Source organism: Morchella importuna (assembly GCF_003444635.1).
Source record: "Morchella importuna strain M04M26 chromosome Unknown Morimp01GS002, whole genome shotgun sequence".
NCBI lineage: Eukaryota > Fungi > Ascomycota > Pezizomycetes > Pezizales > Morchellaceae > Morchella > Morchella importuna.
Genome location: NW_025763399.1, coordinates 264921 through 281777, shown reverse-complemented (window position 1 = coordinate 281777; position 16857 = coordinate 264921). Strand labels below are relative to the sequence as shown.

General features: G+C 46.8%; 6 protein-coding genes across 6 annotated transcripts; 4 read left to right on the top strand and 2 right to left on the bottom strand.

The window, feature by feature from the left end:
- Positions 1 to 4753: 4753 nt before the first annotated feature.
- LAJ45_00968 (uncharacterized protein) lies at positions 4754 to 5347 on the top strand (the record flags this gene model as incomplete). The annotated part of the gene is made up of 1 exon (XM_046110567.1): positions 4754 to 5347. One exon carries the CDS (start codon positions 4754 to 4756, stop codon positions 5345 to 5347), a length of 594 nt encoding a protein of 197 aa, XP_045975745.1.
- Positions 5348 to 6449: 1102 nt separating this feature from the next.
- Positions 6450 to 6911, top strand: LAJ45_00967 (uncharacterized protein; the record flags this gene model as incomplete). Its single annotated transcript, XM_046110566.1, has 1 exon — positions 6450 to 6911. The coding sequence occupies one exon, from the start codon at positions 6450 to 6452 to the stop codon at positions 6909 to 6911; it is 462 nt and encodes a 153-aa protein (XP_045975744.1).
- Positions 6912 to 7641: 730 nt separating this feature from the next.
- Positions 7642 to 8921, bottom strand: LAJ45_00966 (uncharacterized protein; the record flags this gene model as incomplete). Its single annotated transcript, XM_046110565.1, has 2 exons — positions 7642 to 7688; positions 7778 to 8921. The coding sequence occupies 2 exons, from the start codon at positions 8919 to 8921 to the stop codon at positions 7642 to 7644; spliced, it is 1191 nt and encodes a 396-aa protein (XP_045975743.1).
- A 705-nt stretch (positions 8922 to 9626) lies between these two features.
- LAJ45_00965 (uncharacterized protein) lies at positions 9627 to 9938 on the top strand (the record flags this gene model as incomplete). The annotated part of the gene is made up of 1 exon (XM_046110564.1): positions 9627 to 9938. One exon carries the CDS (start codon positions 9627 to 9629, stop codon positions 9936 to 9938), a length of 312 nt encoding a protein of 103 aa, XP_045975742.1.
- Positions 9939 to 11328: 1390 nt separating this feature from the next.
- On the top strand, positions 11329 to 11778 carry LAJ45_00964 (uncharacterized protein; the record flags this gene model as incomplete). Its single annotated transcript, XM_046110563.1, has 1 exon — positions 11329 to 11778. The coding sequence occupies one exon, from the start codon at positions 11329 to 11331 to the stop codon at positions 11776 to 11778; it is 450 nt and encodes a 149-aa protein (XP_045975741.1).
- A 1385-nt stretch (positions 11779 to 13163) lies between these two features.
- Positions 13164 to 15489, bottom strand: LAJ45_00963 (uncharacterized protein; the record flags this gene model as incomplete). Its single annotated transcript, XM_046110562.1, has 7 exons — positions 13164 to 13829; positions 14017 to 14178; positions 14245 to 14310; positions 14409 to 14492; positions 14570 to 14651; positions 14885 to 15047; positions 15111 to 15489. The coding sequence occupies 7 exons, from the start codon at positions 15487 to 15489 to the stop codon at positions 13164 to 13166; spliced, it is 1602 nt and encodes a 533-aa protein (XP_045975740.1).
- Between the last annotated feature and the right edge of the window lie 1368 nt (positions 15490 to 16857).

Sequence of the window (16857 nt, the reverse complement as noted above, 5' to 3'; positions counted from 1 at the left end):
CCCGGAAACAGCCCTTCCTGCAGAGTTCATGAAAGCTGGCGCGCCCTGCAACTACCAACATGTTGTAACTTGCGACAAAAGCCGGGTGCTCTACATGTTGAACAACAGAACCCGGAGTCCGCTCTTTCAAAGGGGTATATCATCGGTGATGAGTTAAGAAGACCCAAGCTAAAGCGACAAGATACGGTAGGTCGGACCCTTGACCCCCTCAGAATGGTACTGCAGTACTGCGTGCTAACAACAGGCATAGTGTCCCAGCGTGCGAGGCCGGTGGGATGTGCACTCCTAATACTCGTGAGGAGCTTATTTCATGGATATGTGGAGTGGGGAATAAAGAATGCGCACGCCCGAGCCCCCACCACCCTCCTACAAAACAGCTCCCTCTCCACCACAGAAGTTCGGATGCTAGTTTTTCCCCGGAATTTGTTGCGCTATCCAATGATGTTCAGCCAAGAGCGGGGTATAGTCAACCCCGGACGTCGAGCGCGGAGGGGGACGGGGGCCCGTAGCAATCCGTGATGGAGGAAGAAATACCTCCAGCCAAGCAGAACGGAGACAGGGCAAAGATTGAAGACCTCAAAAGACCAGTGGACAGCGGATTCCTCTTGTGTATACACCGCCAATTCCACACGGCAAGTCTCTAAACTCATTCTTCTACGTAATAGAAGCATTTGTTCTAACCAAAATTATAGCATTAGGATGGAATATCTGGCGAGGCATTGCGCAGCATTCCGTGGTCGACATCGGAAACCATGGGTATCCATTGAAATCAGGCGGTGATGCTGCATCATGTAGTAAATTAGCGCAAACCCCATGCCTTGCGCTGAAATTTCGGAGTGGCTGTCAAAATAGAGTATCTCTGCTGTACTTACATCTCGTCAGTCTTTTTCAGTTATCAATTTTGGGAGCACACTGCTCTAGTTAAGTAGTGTCACAGACTGAGGGGATGGTCATCCAACATGCTTTTTGTTGTGGCTTTAGCACTCGCTATTGCGTGTTTAGATGTGTGCCTAGAGTGGAAGATCGTCTGTAATGTTTCTGCTGCAGTTGTTCGTGCGAAAGGAAGGACGGTATCGAAGCTGCGATAATAGAATCTGGACCTCAGTTTCATTGTCTCAAAAGCGACCTCCGGAAGTCTCGTGGTAGATATCCTTTCTTCCTTTCTAACCAGCATTACTGAGAAGCTCGTGGCCTTGCTTTCTCGCGTTGAAACCCGGAATTCGCTCCAAAAATAGGATAGAACCGACGGGAGGCATGGGATATCGATATACAGGCTGCGTAGACCCCCCTCCCGGCTTGTATTATCAGCAGGACGGGATTTCTTATGGAATGAGTAGCGGCCAATGCATCCCATTAGCCTAGTAGTCTTAGCCTTCTCAAGGTACGGCGCCTGTAGGTTGGGGGAAGAGTAATACCTGGCATATCACCCGGATCTTAGTTTACAAAGGGCCTTGTTTGGGTTATTTAGGGCTTCTCTCACCACCGACATATCAGACAAAGAACTGAGATCGAGGAACCGAAATGTTGAACGCTACTCTTCTGAAAGAGATATCGGAGTATATGGATAGAGTGGTGCGCTGAGTGGGGCTAGGCACATTTTTTGCCAGCTTCGCCGGAGGTAAGGCACAAATTGGGTAGAGCAGCGCCCAGGTATGATTAACCGTTCAGGTCTGTTTTATTCTAAAAAGACAGGCTTATTAGATATATCTACATTGAGGACAATGGATATCGAGAGCAATAGTCTTTGTAAGGAGACGATGCAAGATGAAGAGACTCAACGAACCCATACCGATAGCTGTGTATGTGACACTGCGCTAAAACGAGAAGATGAAAGATATTCAAAAGCAAAGCCACGGTGTTGCCTTGAAAAGGAGTTTATTCTGGGTTCTATATATCGAGAAGATGAATAGTCGGTGGGGAGACATCGCATCCCGCCCTGAAGCCATGGAGATCGTTCCTAGACACCCCCCCGCAGAGCCGCAACTCTGCGAATGTGGGTAGCCGCATCAGAAAACAAACCCACAGCTGTTCTCCGGCATGCCGCATTTAGAGAGCGTATAAGCACAATAAAATATCAAAACCAATTTTGTTTCAGCTCGTTGTGATTCCCAAGACTTGATTCTCTAAGTTCGAGGTTCCATGTGCCGTCATAAGCTCTCACTCGCTTAATCATGTTCTCTCACTCGTTGTTATACCAAGCTTCATCGGATCTCACTCGGTACTACTATTGGCTTGGCAGGAACACTAAACTACAAATGAATTTCTACTAATTGCAGACTTCACGAATCTAATATTAACCTTCGTCCATTTTAACAACCCGGTTTGTCACAATATTTGAGAATAAAAGAACGGAGATCTGTAATAGCAAGCAACTAAAACCTTGAAATCTAATAATTACATATCTATGACTCCCGAGAAGAACTTAGTCCGGGAAAGTGGAAAGGGAAGAGCGGTGCAAATAAAGCTGCTCAAGTCTTGTTTAAGAGAGAAGGCAATAGCGTCAGTTTTATTTTGAGCACATGGAAATCGTGACGGATATATGTCGAAAGGCACCAGGCACCGTGAAGAATAGATATATATAGACTACCCGTCGAGGGGTTGAGAAAATGGTGGGGCAATGTTTGGGGTTCCGGATATAGGATGAGTTAAAGGAAAATAGAACACAGGACTAGCTAGATTTTTCTGCGTCTCCTCTCTACATGCCGACGCGTTATCCAATAGCACCGACACCCAGGGAGCGTTTGTTAATCCACAGGGGAACCCTGGCGCTCCTCATCTGGCGTTGCTTACTTCAGCTCCCTGTCTGTCTCCTCTCCTACAGACACTCCCTCTGCTACCCTTCTCACTCTCTTCACTCCTAAACTATTTCCTTAACCTATATTCTTATCCCAACTATTATTACCATCAAATGGTATTGACCCCTCTCGATAATCAATGAGAGAGACCTGAGTTTGCTCGAGAACCGTTGTAAGTATCAATTAAAATCCTCAGCCCACCAGGCTTTATCCTTCATCCCAACTCTCTCACCTATGTCGAAGTAAACTTTTAATGCTAATCGGGAGTCTTTAACAGTAGCACGGATCTCTTGGTTGGAGCTTCAACCCATGGAGCGGTGCTCCTCAACAGCTGATAAGAGAGACCTGAGTTTGCTCGAGAATCGTTGTAAGTATCCATTTCAACTGCAGCAACATATATCGTTTGACGAAAATATCTTATCAATATATCCTAAATTGCTAATCGGGGATCTATAACAGTATCACAGTTCTCTTCGCTGGGTACATCGAATGAGAAGAACCCATCGAGTACTCGATGACCCTCCGCGGTCATTTGGTGCCTCGTATGGGTTCGAGTCTATTGTGCCTGCGGTGAGGATGAAAGAGCAGAGCTATTGGTGGCTGGCTGCTGCTCCTGGCATACCCTCCGGAATCCAGGTACGAACATCTGCTTCCTGACTTGTGCGCCCATCATTACCTTCATGCTTGTTACAGCTATGCTAACCCCTGGCAGGATACGTCCCGGATCTTGGGGGAGAGTTGAAGACCTTCCAGTTATATCTGGCCTCCCTGGTAGGGGAACCATTAATATGTGGTGCGGGCATTACCGTGAAAGAAGGATGACGTGAAAAGTATTGATTCCGCAACGGTTACGCATACGCAATTTAATTACTTCTGCTAATATAATAAATGGTAGTCCCAGTGTGATCACTGGCCTTCTTCGCAACGGGGTGAGCATTGGGGGCTCACAGCCGGCTGCGCCATGTTCACCAAGGTGTGGACCCAGAAGATGAACAAGATCTACAGATGGGTGCTCGGAACTCACGGCGGCTGCGCCATGTTCACCATTGGGGGGTCCAGAAGATGAAGAGGCCCATCATTCCTGCTGGGCTGCCCTAGAAGTATGGGTAAGACTGCATTTTTCTTAGTTCTGGAGAGACCTAAATTGAACTAACTTGATGTCCCTAGCTAGGTAGCGGCTCTGACCCGGCCTCAGAGGGGAGGAGGTTCTCAGCATCACCACCAGAAAATGCTCTTGGTTGGCACGGGGTGTAAAAGATTGTCAGTAAGTAATTCCCCCATCCTAATAGCTCGAAAGAAGCTAACGACTTGAACAGTTCTTAAATACGGGAACCTCACAGAGACATGGTACAAGATTGGCCAGCGCCGATCTTCCATATTCTCATGGTGTCCTTGGACTGAGTGGAGGACTTAAACGCACCTGTTGGCCCCCGGGAGAAGAAACTGACGATGAACCTGACGCCTGGCCTAGTTGTGGAGTCCAAAGAAAATTTGGCATTTTCGATGGCATTAGAAATGAATGCCGGTAGTGTGCTAGCCTGTAGATAGATTCAGAGAGTGTATATAGTGTAAACTATCAAAAGTACTTCCAACTCACTTCGTACATTGTTGTGCTTTTTCGGGCGTTGCTTGTGGATTCCCACAGTATATGAATAAATGCAGTACGTATACTGAAAGGTCAGCTTCCATGACCAGCTTGAGATTTGTGGTACTTCAATTCTTTTCTAGGGGATCAAGCACCTCTTGGCTCGAAGATAGTGGTCAGGCTGAAAAGGGCAAAAGACTCTGGTTCTGGAGCCTCTAACCACTCGACACCCCTTTGTCCGCACCAAAGTGAACCCACTACCACAATAAGATCAAATACACTCTCCCTTCAAGATAATCTTATCCGTATATTCTTAAAGAATAACTACTTTCCTTCACATTCTTTTAACACCTCGTGACCCCCACTAACCGCCATGTTCTCGGACATCAACTGGCCGAGCCTCATAGCTTCCGTCAAAGCCCCTTTCTCAGAGCTTCAAACAACCCGCTGCTTCCTAATCCCCTCCGACCTCGAACGCGACCTCCACGTACTTCACTCCTCTTTCACGATCATCCAAGGGTTCTCCCAGCTCCTAGCCTGCATCGTCGACGACCCCACCCTTCAAGCCGAGTACCCCAAGATCCTCACCACAGTCCCCGGCGCCGCCGATGGCACTCTCCTCAAGACGTTGTACTACATCCTCATAACCTTCGCATGGGTGTACACGGATAACCGGATCGCGTCTGTGCGTGGGGTCGAGCAGCTTGATAGACACTACATCTCGCACGCCAAGAAGGTGGCGAGCCTGGTGAAGTTAGTCAACTGCGTTGGGGAGTATGTCAGGTTCGTGGCGGTGGGGGAGACGGACGACACGATGGAGGCGGAGCTGAAGATGTCGTGTGCGGTGTTGCTGTGCAGTTTGCAGTGTGAGGAGGAGGAGAAACAGAAGCGCAAAGATGGCATGTCTGGGAGGGCCATGAAGGAGGAATGGTTGAAGGGGTTTATGTCTGACAATATGGAGGAGTGATTGAAGCGTTTAGAGAATACGGGGGCTGCTTGGTTGAGGGAGTGCTGCTCGGTGGACGTCTTTTGCGCTGTCGTTGGTGGACGGGGGATTGTGGGTGATAATTGAAATTCTTCATTCTGTCATTACTTCGTCATTTCCTTTCAAAAGATTCTTGTCCATGTTAACAAATACTGAACGCTAGAGTTACTTACGTCCTTTCTGATTCGTGGCAATGATACAAGGATGTCTGTCATTACCTCTGCTTTCCGCATCTCTTTCAGTTCCTTTTCTCTATACACTCACAGCTTAACCTCTTTTGTACGTGGACACTTCGACATTACGAATGCTATATGAGATTTATGGTCCTCCAAACATGTTCATAGAGAATCTCCGGTACTATCTGAACAACTGCAGGGGATTCACCTTACGCTGGGGATAGCAATAACGTGCTAATTTCTACTGGGTATCTACTTGACCGAAACATGTCGAGGTTACGTTTAGCTAATGTCTGGGCAGAACAGAGAAAGAAGTACTATCACCGCATCAATAACCTCACAAGAGTATGATGATATTCGCGCAGCAATTTATACTTTATTACTCGAGCTTGTTGGTACTAAGGTTATATGGTAAAAAGGTAAGTGGGCGTCTTGTCGTACTTGAACCTAGTGGGTAGAATTATTAACAGGCTCTGTCTGCGTTGCTTAAATTGGTAGAATGACAGTATATAACAGCAGTGAATCAACTTGATCTGTTTGTCTTATATAGATCTCTGGCCCCTGTACAACAAATATGAAAAGGTTACATTTAGACTTAATCTTTTTATTTATAGTGGGGAGTTGAATAGAGATACTAGGACTTTTTGATAGAGGTGACGGATCTATCATGAGCCCCCTACTCTCCCGGACTGTGTTGGAAAGGGGTGTGTGTGTGTGTGTGTTTACTGTGAATGTGTTAAGATATTTCTCATCCGCACTTCATCAACCTCGTCCGTTCTCATCCCCCTCTATTCTTCTAATCATCACTATTTTCATCCAGAACACAGATAAGGCATCATCGCGTTTCCCCTACAAACAGAGGACATCATAGCTGACCACGTCCCCAAGGGTAACAGCTTTCAACAACCATGCAAGTATCCTGGAGCGAAGCAGAGCGCACCCGCATCAAAGCTGACATCGAGCGCGCCGTCGCCAACCCCGCCGTCGCCCTCCCCGGCACCGACCCACTCTACATCGCGCGCCTCCTCCGCGACTGCAGCCACATGCTCACGCGAACCGACGACATCGCCAGCCAACTCCACGACACCTCTCGCGCTCACGGACTACGCTCCACCGTTACCTACCGCCCCCCGAAGCTCGTCCCCATCGAGCAGAACGGCACCATCATCCAAAATCTGGCCTACATCCGCACCTGCATGGGCGTCATCTTCGCGCGCGACTTGCACAAGCTTTCCAATCTCCGGGTGGTGTTGGTGGAGCTAGAGGTTATCATACCCGCGCTGAGGGGCATCTATCAGCAGTGGGCGCAGGTGCTGCGCGCGCATGAGGATCGCATTCAGGGGATTATGACGATTTTGCCGAGCGAGTGACGATAGCAGCGAATAAGATGGGGTGTGTGGTGAGCTTGTATATCTATGGGAATGGGGAGGATAGTGCGTCTGCCGTTGGAGTGAGACATGTGGGTACGGATTGTGAGGTTAGTGGAATGTTCGGATTGTCAATTCTTTGTTTTTCGTTAATGCGGTTAATAGGAACAGTAAACCACTCCCAACTGTTGCTTACTCGGGGTTTCGTTAGAGTTTGGTTGGGATTACCGGGGCTTGGAATGGCTAGTTTGCGGCAATGATCAGGCGTGAAGGAAGATATCATCGACAGGTCCTCCGACCTATCCTCAAATCTGCTGATACAGTTAATGTATTTTTATCAAAACGATAATCCCTTACCAACCTGGGGGCACAGTTATCTGATAATATCATTATTACGGTCCGCCAACCATGGCGTATACTGTATATTGCGAGGGAGAACTGGAGACTAGACAGAGAGTGGTGGTCTTTATATCAAGCTTTCTGATCTCAAAGTGCTATTATTATATTCGCGAACGTACTTGTACTTTATATGGAAAATGACTCCCAACGCCGATTAGGCAACACGCAAACAACCAAGGGCTATACATCAGTCTTAAAACCAGCGATATAGCCTTCCTCAATTTCTCATTAATTGATGCCCATATGGTCCTCTACAATCCCTCGTTAGTTGACCGCCGATATGGTCTGTATATCCGCCCTCTCGCCGTCACTATCACCCCCATATCTCGACGCACTAAATAAACCACACAGGGCTCGAAGTACACGCAAACAGCTCATCATCTATGATAATACCACAATAGGTTAATAAGTTAGAATACACAAAGGTTTTCAGAGTAATATTTAACAATCAGAGCTAGAGGCCGACTCACTCCACGGGTCATCCTCCATCTCCGCCTCCGTCTCCGTCTCTAGCGACGGCCCATCAGGCACTGCACTTCCTAACCTCCAACTATCGGTATCACGATCCGTCTCTCCACCACCTGTCTTAAAGCTATCCGTGTCGCGGTCAGGTTCAGGACTACTTTCAGGCATGCTGACTGTATCGCGGTCTGTGCTATATTTCCGTTTGCGGGAGACGTTTTGCGTGTTTTCTGCACTGACTGTAGTTGATGCGCTGCGTCGACCTCCTGCACTGCTACCCGCAGAAGAGGCATTCTGAACATGTTCTTCGCAAGCAGTAGTTTCACTCCCCGTTCCCTCTGCAGCGCTCCACACGCTCCCACCGCGAGTCTGAGCCCCAACGCTGCTCGCGGTCACCGTCCTGTCATCAGACACCACACTGTCCTCCACTATCGTCCTATCATCAGACACAACACTCTCCTGTCTCACCACGATCTCATCGTTCTCCCCTCTCTCTCCCTTTACTATCCCGCCCTCCGGCAGACTCCCCTCCATCTCACTCCCCTCTATCTCCGCTTCCGCCGACACCTCCCCTTTTACCCCCCTCCTCTTCCTCCCCACGCTGTCGAAATACGCATCCTCCCACCAACACCCCGCAACCCTCATAACCGTCCTAAGATGCGCCTCCGCGCCCGCCACCGCAAAGCTATACATCTGCGTATTCAGCACCGCGGGGTCCATCTGCAGCTGCTGATAGGACTTCGCCACCGCGTCCAGCCGCACACTCACCGGCTCGAGTATCTCGACGAGGAGGTCCACGTCGCCGCCGGTCTTGTCTTCGCGGAAGACACAGAAGCTGCATAGCGCGATCAGGATGTTGGAGAGGCTGATAGACAGCGTGCGCGCCCAGACGAGGCATGGATGTGTTGCGGAGGTGGAGGTGGGGGTGGGGGTGGGGGTGGTGATGGTGGGGGCGCGGGACATGGTGGTGAAGCCGCGGCGCATGTGGTTGATTGTCGGGATATGTTTGTGGATGCTGTGGAGGATGTGTAGTTGCTGCGGGGCGAGTGCAGTGGTGGGTGGGAATTGGAAACGCTTGCATACTTGGTGGAAGCTGCTCGGAGTGGGGGTCGTGGTGGCGGAAGGCGAGGGAGGCGGGCTTGAGGTAGACATGTTGATTGCTGGGTGGAGGAGCGGAGATATGGATGGATATGGAGTTTAGTTTCGAAGGTGGGGAATTATATTTTCTTTTATGATTCAGAGGACAGGTTAGCCAGTAGATGCGGCTAATGTGTTTTGATGGGCTAATCGTTCGTGTTCACATCAAACAGGAGATATCGGTATCTTTTTAAGTTGATATATCTGTCTCTTTGGGCTTAACGCAGAGAGCCTAGGTTCTCTAGCAGTGGGGATGGCAAAGGACGCTGAAAAAATACCCATTTCCATATGATAGCACAATCTTTGTAGACATTCTATATGTTTATGAGGAAATTGTACGGTATCGACCACTCACATGTCCTAGTAAGGGAAGAAGATGTCAGAACGGTGGTGCGCTCAACATCTTGATATATCTGATTTATTCTAGAGTCATTTGTTTCCCAAGATTTACTAGCACTACGTACAATCCTCGATCTATCTTATTCTATGGCTTCACGTTGTACAAGACGAATATATCCGATTGTTACGTGTGACCCACAGCTAGATGAGCAGAGGAAATGCCAAATTACTAGCACTCATACCGGAGCTTGATCAAGACCCCCGCTTTACACCAGAAGGCCCCTGTTTAAGGATTTGGGGCGTGGCTCTCTGGTGTCGGTGAGCTCTGAACAGGAATAACTCATTTTTTATCCGTGATTGGGCCGCTGTGCTACGGTAAATATGGTATTGTCTGCGAAGCGTGGGAGTCCTCAGTTCAACGTACTCCACAGCACCCCGGTTCTAGTCGATTTGAACACACCAAATTATAAAGAAATGATGAATCCTTATCAAACCTCCAACCGCCCTCTTCAAACTATCTTGAGCGATCCCTTCCCATTACAGCGACAAGGCCCTGATTCCTCGGCGGTGTACGGTTGCCAGAATGCCGCATCTCGTGTAGCCTGCGAGAAGGGCGGCGGACAGCCCAGGACGGCGGCAAGAGAACATTTCCTCCTTCCACGCTTTAGTCCGGTTCCTGCGCGGGATCTTTAACAGTATGCAGGTTCCCTGTCATCTTGTGTTGTTGTGCCCTATCCCCCTTCCTGCAGGTACGTTCCTTATGCACGATTTAGTCATCAACACTAGGAAGATCGGCGGCCGCACGCGTTCAAGCCAGTTCCCGTAATATGAACATTCGCGCTTTTCTCCTTTGTTTGTTATTGATTTTGACTAGCTCAACTCGGGGAAGATTGTTTCGGTAGGCTGTTCGTTTTCTGGTTGTGCATATCGGGGGTAACATGACAATATGACGAGAGGAGGGGGCGTGGACCGGTTATGTTTGAATAGTGGCCAGAACCTCCCCACAGTTAGTATCTTCTGCTGTAAGGTTTCTATACTTTGGCTGAAAGTTTCTTCAATTCATTTCTTTGCAGAGAGAGATTATTAAAATACCTTGCCTCGCAGCAAGGAACCATGTTGAGTATCGATATTGTGGTGTTAAGGTCCAACAAGACGATTTCCAGCTTTGTAGCCGTCGAGGGGAAATTATACCGTTATAATTCAGGAATTGTCGATCCCATTTTTTCTCCCTGCATCACCTATATGATCTGTGGCAGGCACCTCTGAAGTCATAACCGTTCGGAGTGGATCTCAGAAATAAGCATCTGCCGACAAATCAAATTTTCAATCAAAATCGTAAGATGTTCATCTCCGGCCAATTTTATCTATCCATAAAACAAAGGTCATATAAGGCAACGTCAATTCTCTCCTTTTGTCCCCACTACTCACAGGACAAGGATGAAGTCGCCCGTTCTTCTGTTTGCTTCGAAAGAATATGTGATCTAAAGTGCATGAGCTCCTCTCCAAAGCTTCCCTTCTGGACAACTCCCTTCTTCAATCCAATCCTCTCTTTTTCCTCCGCGTGACACTGAGTTCTCGAGAACATTGCTATTCATCAGTCACCTCGTTGCACGTAACACGAAGAACTAACCAGTTCCATGTCCTCGCATTAGTGTCTGAGCAAGAGATAAGAATCATCGAGCCCATAGCGACCACTTAGCCCCGCCCTGATAACATCGCCATTGGGGTTTGCGACTGCTGTTTGCATGTAAACTCCCACAATAAACACAGATTCTTGTTTTTTGCGATGTTATCCTCCAGCCTTTTGGAACTCCCCGAATTTTATCCATCTCCTGACAAACTCGCTTTCCCCACTGTTTCATGTCCACGTCCTGGTTTGCGTGAATATTTCTTCTAGTAATAAACATTTTCTTTTCCTATTCGGAGTGCCATTTTCCTTTTTTTAATCCAGTGGTTATGATCATTGATGCTGACATATGGGGGAGGAAGTTGATTTTTTTGCTCTTCCGAGGGTATAATCGACCTTGATAAAATACAGGCTTTCCATCTCAAACATCATTCCAGTAGCCCTTCCACTTTCATAATGTCAAACCATACTACTCCTGGTGGTCCGTCCAACCCAGATCAGACACAGCCCGGACTCACCCCAAACGAAACAGTTCTGGACCGTGTTGCCGAACAGCTATCCAATCTCCGACACATCACCCGAATCATCGAAATCATACGTAACCGAGCTAACTTCGCGCATCTCGCTTTCAGGACGCCCACCCATGTACGATGCCTCCAAGACCAAGATCTTAATGAGGCGGTCCGCTCGATCCGCATTATGTTCGAATATCTCCGCGCTATGCCCATCGTTGGGCAGCGTCGCGTCGAGTTCCTAGAGTCCATGACTGACATTTGGCCTCGGCTTCACCTGATAATTCGAGATTTGGAGTATATGTTGTTGCACCCGGCCAGCAGTCATCATGACCTTTCGAAACGTTATCAGTCAATTTTGAGGATATTGCGAATAGGTTCGGTCGTGCTATGATGAAAGCGATGGGTGTGAAAACCGGTTGATAATAGAGTAGAAGGGTGGTCTCTGTAATTGGTATGTACTGTTATTATTTCGTAGACTTGAACTTGTCTGGAGCTACTTACTGATTTTTCATCGTATTTTAGGTGTCGACTGATGGAGGGCAGAGAATCGGTTTTTCCTCGTTGGATGGTTCCTCGGTTCTGAAAATTGGTCGGGAAAAGTTGGTTGCGGGGCTGCGGTGCATGTCAGATTGGCAGGATGATTTGAAATGAGCAAAATAAAAATGAAGAAATCCTTTCGAGCAATTCTGCTTTAATCTGTAAACTTACCTTCTATTTCCTTTATCACCATGCCTTGATTAGGTACGGATATCGCACAGGAGATACGTTTAATTTTCTTCTTAGGACGGGCTTCTCTGATAAGTGAGCGGTACGGTTGAAGTCTATCTAGCCACCGTTAATTAAATGTCTAGAAGTATCATCTCCACATGGCATCTGTGATATTTTAGTTGGAGTAAGTCTATATGAATAGCTGTCTGCGTGTTAGATATCCTAGATGTAGGTGGCTGCGATTCAGTGTTTTCTCACGGCACTGAAAGAGATCATTCCCGCCGGTGGTGATGGCTTTTTACTATTACAGTTGCGATGATACACTTAGAAAAAGCAAGAGCTTACAGTAGATGATCATATGCGTTCATATAAATCTCCGCTATGAATCTAATTATTAGTTCAAGACCTAATGCAGTAATAATTATTCAATCTTCCCTGAAGCATTAACTACATGTTTGCATACAAATTAAATCTCCTTGAGCCGGCTACATCCAGGGCCCTCTAGGGACTGGATAGGCATGATGGTATGGCTTCAGGTCAAGTTTATTTTGCTTGAGCTGGAATGGAATGCCATAAGCGGATAATATGGGGTTAATTTCAATTTAAAGAACGGGGATCATGACTTAATACGTAGATCTATATTTCTAGTGTACAGTTGGCAACATAATCAAAATGAAATTGATCGAAGAAAAATAAAAGAGAAAGATCAAGAAGAAATTATTTAGAAAGAAGGTAACGTGCCTTAATCTTATTTATGAAATACGAAGATATGCTCTACTTATACAGGGATCAACACAGAGTGATCAAGAAGTCGCATACAAAAAGGTATCTCAACAGAAGAAAAAAAAAAACCACCATAGTAATCAACACAAGACAGCATCAAACGTTTCTGACAGAAAGGAAATCCCAATAAGATAACCAAAAAAAACGAAAGAAAAAGGAAAGTAAACCATCAGATACACCACTAAAGCCTGCTCTTCTTCGGTGAAGTCTTCCCGGAACCATAACACACATCTCCACCAAAGATGCGAGTACGGTAGATGTGGAATGGGGTGCTCGCATAGTGTTTTAATCCATCTCAAGGCGCGAGTTTCTGAATGAATTGGGGTCGACGGACTCGGTGGAGGTGTTGTTTGACTCGGACGGTGCTGCAGTATCTGTACTAGGCTCTAGAATAACGTATCCGGACGATGGCAATGTGGCGAGGAGTCTGCTGCTTCCAGCTCTGTTCCCCCCATTTGCTCCGGTGATAATGGAAGAACCAAGCGTGTGGTGCTGGTTTGAAATCTTTTGTACTCTTCCGCCGATTGTGTGGTTGAACACTCCTTTAAGCCTTAGTCTTTGCTCAAGACGGTTCATATTTAGTGTCTCCCTATCTGCTATCGGCATTGGAGGAGAGGAAACAAGGTTTGAGAAGTCTTGAGTCTCTTGAGCCACCGGATTGGAATATGTTTGAGCTGCCTTGGCTGGTGTGAGAGGATCGTCGGTATCATCATCGATACTGATTGCATTCTGGAACGAGCTTCCGAGAACACTAGCTATGGCACACGTCGAGGTCCTTTTCGTTGCGGGTCTGACTTCGGCATTGTTGTGTCCATCATTCATACTTTCAAGTTTGCGTTTCACTCTCTCTAAAGGCATCTTATTGTTTTGATTTTCAGAAACCGGTAGAGAATCTGATGCAGATAAAGGCGAATAAGTATCCACTTCCGGTGCTTTTTTGGGCAGACAGTTCTACGGCTAGTATTAGTATTCGAATGGGTTCTTGTTGACGGTTTGGATCATACATATCTCGTCCCAGAACGCGGTGGCCAACTCAGTTGAACCGCAGGGTGCACGAGATTGTGGTTCTTCAAAGTAGGACATTAGTAAATTGGCATAGAATTATTGGAGTAATCAGAGTATTCTGTAGGCAACATACATGAAATAGGACCTGAACTGTATCCGAGGGGGGTACAACAGGATGATGCTCAATTACAGGGCCTTCGTTGACGGAGCGTTCCCCCATATGATCCTTCGTATCAATATGACTACTCATTTCGTGGTACAAGCGAAGAAATTTCTCATTTTTGAACTTAATTCCCTATGAGGGTGTCAGTCTACGATGACATAATGCTTTCAGACGAGCCAAGAAGAAGAAGGGACGAACCTGTGGATGATCAACAACAGGAGCTTTGACAGATAAACCATGCAAAGTAACACCCAGAGAGGAGGGCTATAGATTGGCAGATGTATTAGTAAGATGGAATAGAAGAGGCAATCTGCTACCTCTCAGGATGATGACCAATGTAGGTCAGGGAAACTTTGACTTACCTCTTTTTCCTTAGTAACAGGAGGCAACACGGATCCCTGAACCATTTCAGGCGCCGGAGATGCTTCAACAGGGTCAATGACGAACTAGGTTAGTAAGAGCGTTAGTTAAAGCACACATTGCACAGATAGTATCCTCATCTAAGAAGCTTAATACAACTCACCGTATCGTGACCTTCAGTACAGGCTGGGGCAGACGATTGCTGAATAGCCTCTCCAACATGAACGACAGGTTCAGCTTTCCTACTATTTAATTCTGAATTGATCCTAGCCCTCACACTCCGCTTATACAAGGCGCGATCATTGCAACGTGCAATAACCCTCTCTTGTCCCCCCCAATCGTGGTCCTTAGGTAGTACGACATATGGACCTACGTTCATTCGCCAGGAGTGGACGCCTAAAGGATATTGAGACGGTGGAGGGGGAATTTATCTTTATCAAGTGAAGTTTTCTCTACAAGACTCTCATGCACAGCGGACTTCTCTTTCTCTTTGTTGCCCTCCGAAGTGCCACTAATAATTGATTGAGGTTGAATTGAATTCGTTGAAGTTTCATAGTTGGTATCGGCAGGTCCTTTCACTTCAACTTCCGTCTCTGGCGTATTCTCATGGACCGCGGAAGTCACCGCCTTTGGAAACTCTTCTTGAGGGCAACTGTCGATGGGAGCTTGGCCGACTCCGTTATATCCGTCGCTTTAGGGCTCACTGAAGAGCAGGACCGGTTCAAAATCATCATATTCATCATCTGTCTCGTACTCGTATTCAGGCCAAGGTACGGAAAGTTTGGCCTTCATTCTCCAGGAGCGTACTCCCAGCGGATACTGTGACGGTGGTGGTGGAAATCTTTCTTCAATAACAGTGCGTGTTTTCTGAGGAGTAGGACTCTTCATGTTCTCCTCGTCCTCGTCCTCATCGTCATATTCATCCCCATCATCGTGCTCGCTGCTCTGACTCCCTTTGCTGTCCTCATTTGACTCGTCCTCACTCTCGCCTGTAGGATTCGGTGGGATCCACATTGCCTCTGGACGACGAAGTACGGACACCCACCCATTGCGGGAGTTTGCCCATGCCGAGTCGGAAATCATGTCCGAAGAGTGTCAGGGGCACAGCCTTTCGAAATAACACTTAAGATTGAACTGTATATTGTTGAAGTTGTGGTTTTACAGTCACACAAGTAAGGTGGGTGGTGGGGTGGTGGGGTGGTGGGGTGGTGGGGTGAAAAGTAAGAAAGGGAGAAAATGAGTTGTTAGAGAATAAAACTATCGGTAACACTGTGCAGAATTTAAGGGAGAGAGGCAAGCACAAAAAGCTAATAAATAGTGGCGGCCACCAAGTTTCGTGCCGAGCCCGGGCGTGGTGACATTTAAGAAAATGTCTCAGATGACAGTTTGCGACCCCTTCTACAATCGTCCAAGGAATTAGAGACCCGTCAAGAGCTAAGAACCTCTAGGATTTAATTTAGATGATTACTTCTCGCCTGGCCTGGTACAAAGTAAGAGAAAACCTTCAGGTGATTATCATGCCCGCTTTTTTCTTCACTGTGGAAATCAATCTCAAAGCACAAGTAAACTAATTTACAGGATTTAGATGATAAGAAATGCAGCAAAGATCGGGGTTTACACTCGGAGTAAGGGAAATATTTAAATTGCAGGGGAATAAAGCTCTGCTAAAGTATCAATGGTAAGGAGAACATATTTCCATACCCCCGTCGTAGTATTGGCTCATAATCCGTAGTAGACCTAGTCCAACTCGCGAACGTCAAACACTTTGCCCAAGTCTCAAACCCAAAGTTTTCCGGGGTCGGCTCTCCAGGGTTAGAGAGCATTGCTTCTCCACCCATTGCAAATCTTCACCTCGTGGGCTGCGTTGCGAAAATACAACCAAATATTTTGGGTTACAAAAACAAGGACACAACCGGAGGTGGAGCGACCACAGCACGAGACACACCGCGCTCACCACGAAGGCACCTATATTTCAAAGACATGGTTATCTCAAATCACCTTTATGCAATTATTACTTCTTACTTTATTTGTGAGGTTCTCATTATTGGTATAACCGTAAACCTCCTAGATGGCCTTCATCATGAGATATCACTCGATATTCACACTTCTTAACCTAAAGATAACTGAATCTTTGGTCATAGAAGGGGTAGTCATGATCACCAACGAAGGGAATTGATTTTTTATTCGCTCTACAACCTGGGCCATGTAATTAAGTGCCTCTCTTAGTTTACATGTATTTTTGGCTTGTACGGAATTAAACTACGTGTAAGACAGAGAGCTTCCTGGAAAGATCATGGTGAACATGGCAAATATAAAAAATAATTCAATCAAAACTTGGTTTAAAAGAGGCAATAGATCTCGCAGCAAAATAAAGTTTTCACATGAATAGTGATATAAGTTCGTTTTTACGCACTGTTAATACCACCTATTGGTATTATCAAGTTCTCAGGT